Source organism: Arvicola amphibius, chromosome 1 (assembly GCF_903992535.2).
Source record: "Arvicola amphibius chromosome 1, mArvAmp1.2, whole genome shotgun sequence".
Classification (NCBI taxonomy): Eukaryota; Metazoa; Chordata; class Mammalia; order Rodentia; family Cricetidae; genus Arvicola; species Arvicola amphibius.
The window spans coordinates 187,024,336-187,040,755 of NC_052047.1; the positions used below are offsets into that span (position 1 = coordinate 187,024,336).

General features: G+C 51.9%; 1 protein-coding gene across 1 annotated transcript in view; it reads right to left on the reverse strand.

Annotated features, from left to right (window-relative positions):
- Positions 1-1,975: 1,975 nt before the first annotated feature.
- Sh3pxd2a (SH3 and PX domains 2A) overlaps positions 1,976-16,420 on the reverse strand; it is a 203,038-nt gene continuing 188,593 nt past the window's right edge. The window contains 21 exon segments of the mRNA XM_038321072.2: positions 1,976-9,148; positions 9,151-9,217; positions 9,219-9,265; positions 9,268-9,316; positions 9,318-9,410; positions 9,413-9,684; positions 9,687-9,792; positions 9,794-9,943; positions 9,945-9,989; positions 9,991-10,068; positions 10,070-10,330; positions 10,332-10,546; positions 10,549-10,648; positions 10,650-10,880; positions 10,882-11,006; positions 11,009-11,052; positions 11,845-11,989; positions 14,406-14,456; positions 15,571-15,648; positions 15,651-15,866; positions 15,869-15,906. Coding sequence (XP_038177000.1) covers positions 8,982-9,148; positions 9,151-9,217; positions 9,219-9,265; positions 9,268-9,316; positions 9,318-9,410; positions 9,413-9,684; positions 9,687-9,792; positions 9,794-9,943; positions 9,945-9,989; positions 9,991-10,068; positions 10,070-10,330; positions 10,332-10,546; positions 10,549-10,648; positions 10,650-10,880; positions 10,882-11,006; positions 11,009-11,052; positions 11,845-11,989; positions 14,406-14,456; positions 15,571-15,648; positions 15,651-15,866; positions 15,869-15,906 — 2,578 coding nt within the window. The 3' untranslated portion in view covers positions 1,976-8,981.

The window sequence follows — 16,420 nt, forward strand, 5'->3', positions numbered from 1 at the left end:
GAACAGGTCCACAGCCATCCCTAAGGCCTGTCCTCCCTCATCTCAGTGCCCGCCTTGGCCTGGGCTGATTCTGTCACCGTGTGCCCAGGAGGGACAGGAGCCCTCAGTGGGGTGGGGGTTTCCTGGGCTATGGACAGCCCTTTTCCTTATTTTAATTTATTTATTTATTTGGTTTGTGAGTTTTGTTTGTGGGTTAAGTCTAACCTGGGGGCTCTTAAAATGCTACTGTTGGGGGTTCCCGGGTAAAGGGGGCAGCAGAGAGCAGTCACCCAGAATCCCCCAGGCCCTCACAGAAGGCTCATGGGCAATCCTGCTAATTCTTGGGTGGAACTCCAAGCTGAGGCCTCCCAAGAGGTGGCTAAGCCTCTCTTGGATGTCGGACACTGGCATCCACCCGTGCCCTTCCTCCCTGGGTAGGAGCTATGTTAGTGTAGTTGGTTCAAGGGCATCTGCTCTCCAGGAATTGATCTCTATAAAGATATCAAAGGTTCTGTAAGGTTGGAGAAGGCTATTGACATATGGGCCAGGGGCCAGAACGGAGATCTTTGTTAGAAGGGTGGATCCCGAAGGCTGGGCTCTTAGTCCTGCTAAGCAAGTGTCCATCACTGCTGCTCTGCCTGCTCAGGGTTACTGTGGAGCCTTAGCCTAGGCTCTTCCAGCCCTTGGCCTCAGATGGCTGGTTTTATACCCTCAGAGATGGCTTCTGCCTTTGACAGGCAGGGTCTGGGGCTCTGCTGGCCACTGGCCAGTTCTATGGCTCTGGCCAGAGGTTACCCTCCAAACCACAGCTTCCCCTGTATAGAGTGGTTTGGGGGTGGAACACTCTTCATGTGGTTCCTGGGAGCTCTTCTGGGGTGTCTCCTGGGGGGGGGGAACGTACTGGGGAAGCATTGAGAGTGGGGTGCCAGGGTGGACATTTGCCTGCACTGCCCTTGTAGGGACCTGGGGAATCTGTGCCACCCTGGGTCTCCGCTCTTTGTTCACTCGGCCTGGTAGACCCTTTCTGTGAAAGCAGGCTGGAGCTGGTAAGTTGCCCCATCCAGTTAGGGGTCATCTGAGAGATGGAGAAAATCTGAGCACTGTCCGGCTGGAGGTGGGAAAAGAAGCCATCGTCCATTCTGCTAGTACAGAGATAGCACTGCCTCCTTTGTGAACTGGGTCACTGTGTCTGTGAATAAAGGTGATTTTGTACCAGCCTGGGGGCTGTGCTGTGCATCTGGGGGTGGGATGGGGACCAGTGTGTGAGCACACCTGAGTAGTTAAGGGCTATCAGGGACAGCCCAGTCACCCCTCCATAACTGTAGTCCAAAGGGCCTATGCCAGAGACGCCTCCTTAGAGCCAGGCTTTGGAGCATGGCCTGAGGTTCAGGAAGTGGGGTCCATAATACTAGGCAAGCCTTTTGAGAGACGCTGCTGCTCTTCTGGTGGCCTCGGGACTCTGAGCAGGGGAAACAGAGTTAGGTTGGACACCAAGGGAAGTCATAGGCACGCAATGCGGTTTCCTCTCAAACCAGAGATCCTGTGAGGTGAGTATCGCCACCTAGAGTCTCACAGGGTTACTATGGGTCAACCCTGTGGCCGGGATGGGAAAGTGGTATGGGCCCGGGTCTAGACAGTGTTAGAACACATTAGCAGGGCCAGGCCCCAGAGACTTGTGGGATGCCTGTCTACACCCTTTCCCTGGAGGATGCTCTCGCCACCTAGTAGCCCGCCTTTGAACTGACCTCAGGTCCATTTCTTTCCTGCTTACTAGAGACCAACACAACTAGGTAAGGACCAAGGACCCCCTTTGGCTACTCCCAGAAAAGCACTTGCAGGTGGGAAGGGGCTGGAGGAGTTTGTGGGAGCTGATCTCCCCTCTCTTACCCCGTCCCCTTGAGCTGGTAGATTCTGGAGTCAGCTGCTGTTTGGGCTCGTGGACCTTTTACTAGTCAACTGAATGGGCCCTCTGAAGCCAGAGAGAATCATGATTCTGTTCAGTTAAAAAGGCCAAAAACTTTATTTAGTTTTTAGGGAAATACAAGATGCATGTAAACATAAACAAAATATTACACAAAACAACCCAAATTTTAAAGTCTAGAAGCATCCCAAGACAGGTCATTCCTACAGACCAAAGATTCCCTTCGAAGCGATAAAGGACACCCGGAAAGTGGCAGGTCAAGGGGGCCGCGCCCCTCCCCCAAAGACACTGCGTGTTTGCGATGAGGCTTATAAAAACAACCCACTGTTAGAATTGTGAGAAACATGGCGATAGATTAGCACCACCAAGGGTCCTGGAGATGTGTCAGCACACACACGGACGCCGACTGCATCCAATGCCCCTGTCTCAGTTTCTCTGCTGAGGTGGAGAGGAAGGGCTCCTGCTGACCCCACTAAGCTGGCTGGGGATGAGTGGACACTACGAGAAGTCCCCATAATTCAGGTGTCCCAGTGACATCTATCTGCTTGCTCCCACTGTATAGTTCACATATCTATGTTGCAAGAGGGGCCACTAACATCTGCCTTCCAGACCTCTCAGTAACTGGGAGGGACACCCATGTCCTCTGTTGGAGGGGACAAGTTGTGAATTTAAGAATGATAACTGTATACCCTTTGAAATAAACTTAGTGCACCTCAGTAGAAGCCACCAGAAAACAAGCACATGCAGGGATGTGGTGTGCTCCTCTGGTCCGATTAGCAACAGGAGGCCAACTCAGTAGTTAGAACCATAGGTTCTATTAGAGCCTTGGGATAATGTCCTGTGTCACCAAGAAATGAGGTCACCTGCTTCTTGGATAGGCCTGGGCTCTTAAGTTCTAGTATGGGGATGTTGGCCTGTTATGATCAATGGCCTCTGATCTGTAGAGTCTGACAGGCTGGCCAACTCTGAATTGGACAAAATACATTGGGCAAAAACTACTGGGAATCTGGGAGATGGATTTGTCTTCTGGAAAAGGGCCTCCAAACCCAAACACTGGCTTATGGCTCACATAAGCTTGTGCCTCTCCCCTAAGACAATGAAGATGGAAGCCTGGCTGTGGCCCGGTGAGTTGAGTTTTTCTCTGGCTGGACTTTTGGCTGGTGAGTGACAAAAATCCCTGTAACCTGATCTCTTCGTTTCCAAACACGAAGAACTGATTCCTTCCTTCTTCCATAAATAAAGACAGCACAACTCCAAACCCTTGTTCAGTCCTTCCCACACCTTCTCTGCCTAAAAGACATCTTCTGGAGCCTCCTCCCAGCGCAGGGACGGTAAGCTCCAGTCACCTCAAACATGGCTACTCATTTGCCAACATGCCTCCCACTAGCTTGTCAACATGCTAAGGTCCATCCTTTAACACTAACACGATCCTCTCAGGCTTCCAAAGACAAAGCCCATTGTCCAGCATGAGACCTGGAGTGAGGTAGGGACCTTCGGCATTAGGGACCCTACCCTACTCTAAGGCCACTAAGTCCTAGACTGCGATGGCGGAGGGGTACTATCAAGGTCACTTGATATTTAGACGGGCTAGAGAAAGAGGGAGTGTCACATGCCAGTCCCTTACAGCCAGGTAGGGGTCAAGGTTCTGGAAAAGGCATTCAATCTACAAGCACCAGTGTGCCCGCTTTGTGGCCTGGGGGCCCAGATACACAGAACAAAGCAGTAGTTAAAGGCAGTGCTAAGGCCAAAGGTCACCAACCGTGTCCTATGACTGGCTCCGATCATAGAGTTTGTGAAACACAAGGCCATGAGACTGTCCCAAATGGGATTTAGACCAACTCCGAAGGTCCTCAGGAGCGCTCCACACCCCCAGGAAGCACCCTGGGCCTGCAGTGGGAACAGCAGGCACTGCTGTGTGGACACCCACGGGTCCTGCAGTCAAACCATGAGTAGTTCTCACCCTGCCCAGCCTGCCTCTCCTTCAGAACCAAGCCACGGCCAGCAGCTCTTGGATCCCCTGGGCAGTCTCATCCCAAGTACGTGGGTGCACTAATGTAACCACCTCAGCACTCCACACTCAAAACAGTATCTATTCCACGTGCTCATCTTGGTGCCCGGATGCTGACCTGGGCTGCTCCTGTTAGATCTGCTAATGCCAGTGTGAAGTTTCCAACTAAATAATAAAATAATTACAAAAACAAATTTAAAAGACACATTGCACTCTCCAGCCAGAATCGTGTGAATGACACACATACTTGCTGCCAGAAGCTGTGAGTCCCTTGGGACCTGCCCAATGCCAAGGACTAGTTCAATGGAGACCACCTGCCCTGCATTTATTTTCTCTAACCCCATGCTATTTAGTTCAAGTGGGAAATTACCACCAGTCTCTCTCTCACACACAATGCACTCATGTAACACCCATGCATGTGGAAATTACCACCACCGTCACACACACATACACACACATGCACACAAACATTGCTCTCTCGGCCCTCAAAAAAGCGAGGGAATTTTAATTGGTTAGTGATGTGGACTGCTGTCTTTTCAGAGAGCTGCACAGAGAGTCTAATGATCAGCTATGCAACCGTAATCTATTCCAAGGGAGAGACTCAGAAGGGGCCTGGTCCCTCTCCCTATCTGTAGAGAAATTCACACAAAGGTGGGTTGGAGCAGCAGGCCTACAGTACTACACAGAAGGGACACACCAGCCAAGCTGTGCTTGCTATCCTGGGGAAGCGGCTGAGCCCTACGACTTGTTCATCACCCCCTAGGAAAGATCTTATCCTGCCACTTTCCTTGCTGCATATGAAAGGGGGAGCTGGTGTGTACCTGTCATGGGGGGGGGGGTTCTGTTGTCAGAGGCAGGGCTCATGCCTTTTGCCCAAGTCACTGAGATGAATGGGTGGCTGGGACCAGGCCTACTGCAGGCCTGGAGGAATTGGGTCTTACTGGGTACGAAGGACTTAAAGCACCCATCTCCAAATGAGTTTGCTTACAGCCAGGACTCCTGTCCATTAGCTGAACTGAGGTTCCATAGTTTTAGAAAGATTCAAACACACATCCAAAGCATCGTAGCCCACATATCAGGAGGCTGGGGAGAGAGGGCTGCTGGGAATCGCTTCTTGGACGGGTCTCTCTGAGCAGCTGGCTGCAAATGGGGAATGAAAACAGGAGTGGGTCTTGGCTACCCTCATTCTGCTCTGGGGACTGGGCTCAAGAGGTCAAGAGCACCATGCCACTTCCCCAGACCCTTTCTTCTAATGTCCTCTGGTGGCTACCCCTCTCTTCATGCCAGGGACGTGGGGAGGAGATAGACAGTTGGCCTGCCAATCCAATCCACCGTCCGCCCATGTGCTCCACAGTACGACTCTTCCCAGTAGATCCTCCCATTTTCCGCAGATGCAACAGGGTCTCCTCCCCACTCTGTCCCACATCCCTCTTGGTAATATTGCACTTTTTCTGTCTTAGATGTTTTCATTTTCCATTGAGAATGCAAAGTATTGGAGGGAATAGGGGAAGTGAGTAACCTTAAAGAAATTATATATTAGTCAAACGCAGGAAAAGCAGGGGGTGACTTCACCTGCTCCCCCTCCTAAAAACAGACACTGCAACTTCAATAGCGCTATGCCTACTCTGCAAGTACTAGTCATATGAAAATAATGTTTGGCTGAGATTCCCTTGTCTTTTTCTCTTAGAGGATATAAGTAGTAACACGCCTCGTTGAAGAAAGCAATGGGTATAAATGCCAGTAAGCTACACGGCTCTAACATCTCAAAGTGACTACAATGATTCTATATAATGCCTTCGTCCATTTAGGAGTGAGAAAGAGGGACCCTTGGGACCAGGCTGGGGGTGGAAGGGTTGAGGCCTTGCAAAGAGAACCCGGGCTGTGAAGGGGCCCCAGGGAAGACAGGAACCGACTGCTGATGGAACCCCCTCCCCCTGCTCCCTCTTGTTGCCCCCCTGTGAGAACACAGAGGAGCCAGGCAGTGTAGCCAGGCCTACTAGTGACAAAGAAGGGTAAGGCTGGAAGGCTTTTCCTCCACCCTTGTCATAGAAGAGAAGGGTCTTTAGACTGAAAGGAAAACAAAGCACCAGACGACGCATCTTCGGGCATTATATAAACCTCAATAATGACCTCAGAAGGGCTCATTAAGATTAAAGTTGCAGTATACAGCAATCCGATGTCATCTCACATTTTCAGTTCTAACTAATGGAAAACTAGCTTTGGGCATTGCTGAGATTCCACTTTTTTTTAAATCTTTTTTTTCTTTTTTCTTTTTTTTTTTTTTTGCCTTTTGTCCCATCTGGTTTTGCTCCTAATGGGACAGAGCCCCAGGCCCTTCCCTCCTCCACTGCAGCCACAGTCTGTCCGATGTCACAAAGCAGCTCGTTAGCGCTAGGGAAAGGCCTTCTTGTCTGGGCAGGGCTAGGATCCAGGGACACAAGGCCTGGCATCCCCTGGCCATGTCTGAGAAGGCCTGGCATGCACCCTTCTTGTTTCAAGTATTCTTTGGGCTTGCAGGGTTTGTGCTGTGCCCTAATGGGTTGGTGGTGAGGGACCTTGGCTATCACTATTTGTTGACCAAGTCTACGTACTGACACTAGGTGGCAACATTCCCTACTTTTCCCAGACGCCTGAGCAACTCCCAGCCATCCCTGGGGCTGGATGTTACAATGTAAACACAATGACCACACTATGAACTAAAAGGAGAGGAGAGGAACTGGGGATTAAATGCAGTGGGAAAACCTGACATTAATTGGATGATTTGGGGAAGTCATTTCCTGTCCTTGAGCTGGAGAAAACAAGAAGGGATGGGATGGACTGACCTCTAAGGTCCCTTCCAGTCTGCTTTGAAAGCGTCTACGATTTCAGGGACACTGGGATTTGGGAGAGGGTCTTTGGGGTGCAGAATCTGGCAGGGAGGGTGGGAAAGGCAGCTCTGGGGATCTCGGTGGCCCAGTCCAGCTGAGATGCTCTGTGACTGCTGGTGCACTAACCATGGAGCTGGCTCAATGCAGACATCCGAGGAGCGAGGCTGTGGGCCATCCCCTGGCAGACAGCTGTGTGGAAGGTCCTTTCAACTGACAGTCACTCTACTTTAAAATTTATTTTAAATAGTCATAAATTACTTTTTCTTCTTTTAATAAATATGTGCTGTTTTAAAATGAGAAGAGTATATACTGCATCTTTAAGTAATGCACTTTGCTCTCCAGGTTTTCTTTCCATTTACCTCATTTAAAGTGCATTAATTAAGAAATAATGAACCACTTCTTTATCATTATTGTTCAAAAAGTACAAACAATATATCATGAAGACACTAACCACTACCATTAGTACTGCAACCTAGCAGATTAACTCAACATCCCGCTCTATTTAATACTGTCCAGCAGAAGAAAATAACTAATTTCAATTTTAAACAAACTCATAAACACAGAAAAGGAATAGAACAATGTCACCATGGGCTTTTGACAAAGGAGGGCTAGCGGTTTGCATCCGCATATGGAAGGGACATGGACTTGGGAATCCAGGAGGTTAGGGTTGGGAGCTGAAGGCAGACCTGCCTGGGAGGAGGGGGTGAGGGGCATTCTTCCTCCCATGTCTGTCGGAACCGGCAGCCCTTGGTCAGGAAGATGCTGGCAGCTCAGCCAGAACTGTGAGGCAGGATCTGTCCCAAATCAAAGGCACATGTGGAATCCGCTCCCAACATGAGGGGAGTTCTTGGAAGAAGCCCACTGGGCTTCTCTCTGGAGGGTCCCTCCTGAAATGTCAATCATCAAATCACAACCCAAAGCCGACAGAGGACCGCAGCGAACACCATTCTTTTGCTTCTCTGTTCCCTGGGGGCACTGCCCCTTGGGAAGACAGGGTTGGTTCCTGGCTTCGAAGTCTTCCATCTTCTTGGGCACCTGTAGCATTGCCAGCAGGCTAAGGGGGCACAGTGGCGGGGTAGGGGGTGTCTGCTCCAGGCTGACCCAGCCAGGGTCCTTTCTGCCCAGGGTTGATGGTGACTTCTCCACAGTAAGAGCTTTTTGTGGGCCCTGCCCAGGTTGGGGAAGTGTGCAGAGGCAGGCAGAGTAGTCACCCAGCAGCCTGGCTTCTAATGATGCCCCATTCCCTCTTGGGCAGCGACCTGAACACTGTTTCACCGAGCCCAGGACCTGGCTTTACCCAGTCTCAGAATTCCCTGGTGAGGTGCCATGCTAGGACACTGTGCACACAGTGGAAAACCTAAACAAACAACTTGGCATATGAAAGGCAAAAACGTTAAAACCAAAATCTAAATTAAACATCCCTCCATGGAATTCAACAGAAAACTCCGCCCACCCCCCTACTCCCTCTCCTATGTGAGGCTGAGCCCTTTGGGCCCCCAAACAACTTCTAAAATAAACCCCAAAACCAAACGCTGATTTATAACCTCCAAACCAATAACCCCTTCCCAAACATGCACAAGGAATCGCCTACCCGGAAATCCTCGAGCAATTCTAGATTATGAGGAGACTGGCACTGCCATTCTCTAGGTCAACTCCCACAGTGTCCTCCATGTGCCCTGAGGAGGGCAGGCTCTTCTTTGCAAGGCCAGGTCAGCCAGCAAAGGCAGGCAGTCCTTGTTAGCATCTGGGAACATGTAACTACCAACAGGCTGTGGCCTGGCCCCAGAAGGACTGAGCTCTGAGGAGACACCGCTAAGCCCCAGAGCTGGTGGTCTTCCAGACACCCACCAGCGGCTAGTGGACTAGAAACCAACACAATGCTAAACACATCTATGATAACACAAGGGTGGCTTCCAGAGGCGAGAAGCAAGCCCCTGAGGCGGCTGAGCAGGGGCAGGACCCTCGACAACACCTCATGACATCTGTTCCAGATCTGCAGCAAAAGGCACGACTGGGTTTTCCCATTCGGCCTGTACTAAACGGCATACGGTTCATCAGCAAAGTCACCAGTGTGTGTGCAGGGGTTCCAGGCCCAGGACAACCCTGCTATTCCCTTTCTCCTACTAAGTGTGTGCACCCGTCACACCCTCCCTTCCAGCTGGAGGGTGTCTTGGGGGGGTCACATATTCTGCAGGGTTCAACGTTGTCATCCCCCTCCCCCCTCCCATTGTCCTTTCCCTTGTCTGCAGGCCACCACTTTTCCAGTGGCAGCCAGAGCAGCACTGAGTCTGGAAGGACCCAGTGCTGCTAGTTCTTCTTCTTCAAGGTAGTTGGAGGGTACCCAGCCCTTGAAGGGCTTCACCTCATCCAGGATTGGCAGTACCACCAACCATTGGGGTTCCTCTCCAGCACCTCCATGGATACCCCCTCTTGGAAGCCAGCCTGTCTCCTCATCCCCCTCATAGTCTGCAATAGAGATGTACACATCTTGAGGTTATTGTGGATGAACTGAGACTTCTCGATAGGCTTAGGATGCACGGGGGGAGACGGGGATGCTGTTACGTTGGGTAGGCAGGAGGGGTGATTCTGAGCCCTGGCTGGCAGCCCGCTCTGCCAAGCGGCCCTTGGCCTCAGTTGGCTGCTGACCCGTGCAGTACTAAAGGAGGAGTTCCTGCGGACACCTCTGAGGCTGTCAGTGGCCGTTAGCGACTCATTCCTTCCTCCGCAGGGCACAGGGACAGGTTGTTGTTCCTTGGGTGGTGGAGACACAAACACAGATTGGGGCCTGACTGCCACCTGCCGCACACCGTTCCGCATCTTCACTGCTACAGTGCCCGAGGTCTTGCCGAACCCCCCAGGAGGCTTGGAGGGGATGGGTGGGGTGACCCTCTTGCTCTGGTTCACAGTGTCAGCGCTTGCACCCGCTTCTCGATCTTCTCCAGACTGTCCGACTTGCCCTCGCTCTGAGTGCTCTTGACTGTGTCAGGCTCTTTGCCAGCGACGTCAGATTGCTGGTTTCTCCTCCGGCACCAAATAGTGGGAAGGAGCCCAGCCCTCTAGCTCCCCAAACCTTACATACCACCATCCACTTTCTGCCTTTTCTAACACGTGCACCTCAGCGCCCGCCGGGAAGCTGATCTCGGAGTCCTGGACCTTCTGATAGGCACTGGCAGGTCACGTAGGCGGTGCCTTGCCCTTCCCATTCCTTCTTGGGAAACACATGGGGGAGTGGTGGCTGGGAGTGGAATCACATCAGCAGAGCCTCTCCTGGATTCGGAGGCTGACTGGGGGGGGCAGCTCTGAGTCCTCACTCCTAGAGCCCTTGAGGCCCCCTCGGAGCTGGCCTGTGGGCCTCAGCTGGCGCCGTAAGGAGCGAATGTCCATCTTTTCCTGGCTTTGAGACTCAGCTCGGTTCAGGACTGGCTTTGGTCGGACCGATGGCTTGGCTCGGGCACAGGAGGCCAGCCCGACCTTCACATTCGGCATCTTTCTTGGTCCCCGGCCTTGGGGGTGCCACGGAATGCCTGCATCTGAGGCAGAGCGTGGCTTTGTGTCCACCGCTGTTCTTGGACAAGGAGGAAGAGGAGGAAGAGGAGGAGGAGCAGGTGGTGTTGATGGTGATGGAGGAGGAGAAGGAGACATTGGACTGGTTTTTTCCCCAGTTCTGCTGGGCATTCTTCTCTGCCTTGAGTTTTAGGAGGGATGATGATTTGGGAGAACCTGATTTGGGGGAATTTTTCATGGCAAGAGACAGTGAGGAGCTTCCAGGGAGTCACTGTCCCCAGAGGAGCCTCTGGCAGACAGGGTGTCGTCTGTGTAGGGCATGAAGCCCTCATTCTCATAGATCGTCTCTTCTTCTAGGGCCACATCCTCAAGAAGACTCGCCCACCTTGAAGTGGGCCCGCTGCAGGGAGGAGGCAGCGAGGGACCTTCGGGGACTGGGGTAGGACGGCCTGTCCCCTGAGCCTCTGTCCTCTGTGGGCTCTTCACTCAGCTCAGGCTCTGAGTCAGAACCAAAGGCCGGGATGTCATACTCAGGTTCCTCATACTTAAGCTTCAGTGGGGAGTCCTGGCTCTCACAGGCACCCACAGGATTCTCCTCGGTCCTCCTTAGGTTTGCTTGGGGGTGCAGGTGGGGGCACCTTGGGCCGGGTCAGAGTACTGGTTCGGCGGCTCAGGTTAGGCTTCTTGCGTTTATCGATGTATGAGGCAGGGGCCCAGCCCTCTTTCTCCCAATTTGCACGTACCACCAGCCACCTGAGTTTTTTATCAATGACCTGAGGGAAGAGAGACAGGCCAGTGAGTTGCAGGGGTCTCTGAGTCCCTACAATGTCCCTCTCAGCCTATTTTATAGACCACAGCCCTTGAATATGTGGCTCACGACCTATGGCAGTCAATGGCAGGCTAGATTCGAACCCTGGTCCTGGTTGTGAGGCTCCCTAAGTCTGTGCCAGTAACTTCTGGAGCTATAGACCTCCATGACACCCCCAAATATACTACATTGTTCCTAGACCTATAAAAACCAACCTGAGAACAACCTGTATGTATAAAGAATCAGTGTTCCATTGTTCCCATCCTCCACCCACACCCATACCCCTTGAAAAGGCCTCTCGGGGACAGGCATAAATCAAACTGGAAGGTATAGGCCCAAGACCAGATCCTCCCGGTAGAGCAACCCTCTCAGTGTCCACAAAACCCAACAAAATCTCATTAGGAGTTCTTGGGTTGGCATACATATTGTCCTCTGCTCTCCAGTGCGTGTGGGCGGTGCGTGTGTGTGTATGTGTGTGTGTATGTGTGCGTGTCCATCCCCCCAAATAAAACATTCCCGACGAAGCAAACTGTTCTGTCCCTGAAGCTCACTTCCAATCGGCTCTTCGTGCTCAGCCCTGAGCATGTTTAAGGATGTGCCACTGTGGGGCAAGCTCTATGAGCAAGTGAGGGGCAGAAACCCAAGTCTTGGGCTCTAGCCTTGCTTGTGTACCCATCGCCGGGAGGCTCATTCTGTATCTGTCCTGCCTGACCCTCAGAATACCTTGCCAATAAGACATACTATAAAATGTGAAAACAGGTCCTTAGTCCAAAGGAGGCTCACCTCAGCTTTCTGTCCACCGCGAAAGCTGATCCCGTCAGAAATGCAAGACTGGAATTCAGCAATGGTGTAGTATTCTACCTCAACAGAAGGGGGCTCTGGTGGCTTTGGCAGCTGGAACCCTAAAGTAGAAACAATCGTGAGCAACACAGTTAATCAGAGAGCGTGAGTACCAAGGCCAGAGACTGGTGCCCATTGGCTCCAGGTGCTGTGGCCATCACTGTCAGCTGGATAGTAGCTGGCTTTGAAGGCAGCTGTCACTTAGGCTTAGCTCCCCCTCCCCAAGAAAGGTGTCTGATCTCTTGGGATGCTCACTAGAAAGGCCTCAATAGTTGGGCCCCAAGGTTAGAAAGGAAGAGAAGAAGAACAGGCTCTAGAAAAGCTGGAAACCTCTGTTTTATAAGTCTAAGGGTGGCTCCTAAGCCAAGGCGGGCCGCTGATGGAGAAGAGGGTGAGGGAGCCAACCGTCCCAGGATAGTGAAGCAGGAGTACAGGGGGCAGCTGGTTGGGGGAGGAGGTCTTTGGGGGGGGTGTAGCCTGTTTCAGCAGGCAGGCAGATTATTTTCAGAACTCCTATATGCCTTTTGGATGCCGGCACACAACTTTTCTCATAGTGGCATTAAGGACACTTAGAACACTTGGCCACATTTTTTTTTTTCCTCTTAACCGTCATTTTCTGTGCACACTAATGGGTGCTGCTCTTAGGCAGCCAGCGTAAGCCTTGTGGAAAGCCGGCTTGGCAGACGCTAGCCACAAAAGGATGTATCTCTGCCCGGCTTTGTCTTCTTATTTTGTTCTTTCTTATACTAAAGGGAAACAGAAAGCAGCTGAAAAGGCTGGGGGGGGGGGTTGCAGCTGTGGTGCAGAAGGCAGACCTAGAAGAGCAGCTACTCCGAGCCTCAGTTTCCTCCTTTCTGGAAAATAGAACTAAGAATGGGATCTGAGGATTACTGAGATAATGCAGTAACTTCCGGTCCAGGGAGGTGGGGTGCAGGAATAGCTAAACAAAGCTGGAGGGCAGCACCCCTGGCACCGTGTTTCTTTCTTTACCCTTTAAGGCTCAGCTACCTCTGTCTCCTGGTCTAAGCTGAGCTGTCACTCTGAGGGAGTGATGGGGACAGAGAATCTGCCAACTTTCTCTGCCCGTGCCTGGATGTACAGCCACACGTGGAAGCCGCTCGGTCAGCCATGCCTCAGTCCTCCCGTACCCGGACAGGGTGGGCTTCAGCTCAGCTAACTGACACCAGCATCCCTCCCTCATCAAGCTTGCATCTGTACGTGTGTGAAGGAATGAGCCCGTCCTTGCCAAAGTCAAGGCTGCCTGAAAATAATTAGCTTGGGGCTAAAAAGGAGAAATGGACGAATCTATTGTGCAGTTTGTCAAAAAAAAAAAAAAAAAAAAAAAAAAAAAAAAAAAAAAAACCCAGGATAAAAAAGAGAAATTTCAGAGGGACTCCTGGCTAGTCACAAAATACTCATGGCCAGAGGGCACATCCTCAAATGTAGGAAGGGCCTCCAATGCCCACGGATGGGCAGATGCCACTGAAGTAACATCGCAGCCAGTTGTGATTTAGGGATCGGTACAGTGTAGAGTAACCAGATAGTGCCACCCAACAGCCACAAAGGAAAGGGAAACCTGGCTGCTAGTCCTAATATCCACCATTGTATCCAATTTCGTGACGGACCTAGGAGGTGGCCAGTACTGTTCTCGGAAAAGCAAACTGAGGACTTCAGAGGGTAGGTGATCTGTCAAAGGGTCTTTGTTCCTGTGTCAGAAATGGAATCTATGCCAGGCTCCAATTTCCTCTTCAAGGTACGCTAGGGATGGTCCCCGAAAGTCTCGTGCATGCTAAGCAAGCACTCTGCTACCCAAGCTACACCCCTAGACCTGCAGCTTACCTTCCAATTGCATTCAACTGCCCCCGCCCCACTCCCTCACTTCCTAACAGGCCTTTGTTAGGACCTCTCAGCCTGTCACCAACGTTACTGCTCCCAAGCTCCCGCTTACCAATCTTGTGCTTGAGACGGCAGTCGTTGGAAAACTCACCCCACTCGAGGGACAGGGACCTCAGTGTCAACCTTCCATGAGCCCGGTCTTTGCGGTCATGCTCCTTTCTGGAGGATAGCACTGGTCTACCCCTTGCCCTCTAGGCTGTCAAGCCCCCCACCATCACTGGGCAAGTCCTGAGAGCTGTAGGCTTCTGGGCCATCGTGGCAGCAGCCCCATTTCTAGCCCCTGGCAATGCCCTACTGGACACTCCTGCTGGCCAGTCTAAATGTTTATGTCTGCCAGTGCAGTCGCTGGATGGATTTATTTAGCTTCGGAAGTGCAGTGCATTTTCCGATTATAAACTGTCTGGCTATGCTCCAGGGAGGCTGGGATCTGCAGGCTTCTGCCCCTGTCCCCAGCCTGCAAAGACAGAAACCCAACAGGGTCCCTAGACCCCTGGGCGACAGGCTTGCTTCAAAAAGGTATATCAACAAAATCAGGGTGCATGTCACCCCAGAGAGGAAGGCATTAAGAGACTGGCCACATACCAGGGCTAGATTCTCTGCGTGGGGGCGGCCTTGTCCTCAGGTTTGGGGAGCCTGGAAGAAAGCCATAGCGTTAAGAACCCAGTGGTAGCAGTGCCTACACCTGCTGCCTTCCCTGATGGGATCCACTCCGGATCCTTGGATCGTCAGTTATAATCTAAGTCACTGCAGAAATGATGGACCTTTAGGCTTTTCGCCTATTCTTCAGAGGGACCCACAATCCACCGCCTCCAAACGATAGGTAAAACCAATCTACAGATGCCGCAGGCAGGCAGTTTTCAAGGTAAAAGGCTGCACGGATTTATGAGATTTTTTTCAGCAGAAGCGGGGAACTATATCTATGTTTTGTTCACTAGTCCTAAGTCCCTGAAGGCCAGCACAAGCCAGACCAAAGTCCATGCCTAGTGATGGCCTCTCCACACACCAGAGCGCTGACAATCAAAAGCTACATTATGTATTAAACAAACAAACCAAAACAAAACAAAACAACATAACCAAACCCAAAACCAGCTTTCCTCCAAATTACTGGGCTGGACACAAACAGAAATTGTGTCACCCCTGCCCACCATAATATCAAAGGCGTTTCTGGACCAGAGGTGAAGGTGAGTGGTAGCTGAGGACAGAGCCGGCTTTAGTAATTTATTGTGAATGCAGGTGGGGGATTTGCATTGTGCCTTAGGGAGTCAGCTCTCTCCTTCCCCCTCCATGCTTGTCCCAGGGATCAAACTCAGATTAGGTTTTGAGTAGCAAGCACCCGTACATGCCGAGCCATCTTGCCAGCCCTTTCCATATCTTTTGCCCCACAAAGCAGGCCTGCACAGAGGACCACAAACTCAGGGCCCGTGGGCTTGTTAAATCGCTATACTGATCATCTAGCTCCACTACTAAAGAGCCACCCTGATTCATCTCTAGGGAGAGGGAGGCAGTAGCCTGCTTTCTCCTGCCATGCACCCTGCAGCAGCTTGCAGGACACAGCCAGTCACACCCCTGGTCCTTTCCACTCCTGTGACAGCACGGGGCCCACTGACAATCAGAGGCCAGACTGTAGCTCCCCGGGGTGAAAATGACATGGAGGTCCCGGGGTAGCGCCTGGATTCTTGCTGCACCCCTGCCCCCCCCCCCACCTGTAGGAGCTCTTTGGGAGGACCTGGGGCCTTCAGCTGCTTACTGAGCTGAGCCCTCTGAGGGGCGATCCTGGCCACGGCTGGGGAGCCCTGGGCCAACTTCGATGTGGTCCTCTCAGGACGCCCAAGGCGCTGCCGTTAGAGGCATTGCAAAGGATGGGCAGGCTGATCTCCTTCTTGGTGATGGGGGCTTCCGGTCCCTCGCCGTCAGCCGGAACTTCCTTGTCCCCAGATGCCTTCTTGTTGATGAGCAGGTTGCTGATCTCCATGATGTTTCCGATGATCTCCACGGGACCTGCCAGGTTCTTCTTCCGGCTTGGCAGCTCATCCTTGGCCTTCTCAGATAGGACGCTGGCGCCCAGCCCTCTTTGCCTAGATATCTGTGAGAGGGAAGGACCACGCCATCATTAAAGCCCATGTATTCTCTCTTCCCTTTCTGCTCCCAAGGCCTCAGTCTCGGTTTTGACCTCCTAGGCAGGGCCTTTCCTCTAGAAAAGAGAAAAGCTTGGCAGTTCCGCTAATTCCAGAGTGGAACCAGAGCTGGGGTCCATGGGAAAGATACTGGACACTGAGCTACTGCCCTCAGGCAAATATAGGACCTTAAATTAGGGTTCTTCAGCATCATTCTGCCCAAAAGGTAGACTTCACAGTGGCCTGCTACTATATGACCCAAGAAGCTGAGGATAATTCCGGAGAGAAGAAGTGGAATGTGGACGCAGCAGGGACAATCCCATTCCCCACAGGAAGGGAGCGGACTATAGAGGAACATGACACATGCAAGGACGCTTCTCGTCCCAGTTAACTTGTTTTTCCCTAAGAGTTCAACTTTTCTGTAAGACAAAGGGATGCAGCAGCTTGTCCAGCAGATCTAGAAGATGGATACCTTGAGACAAA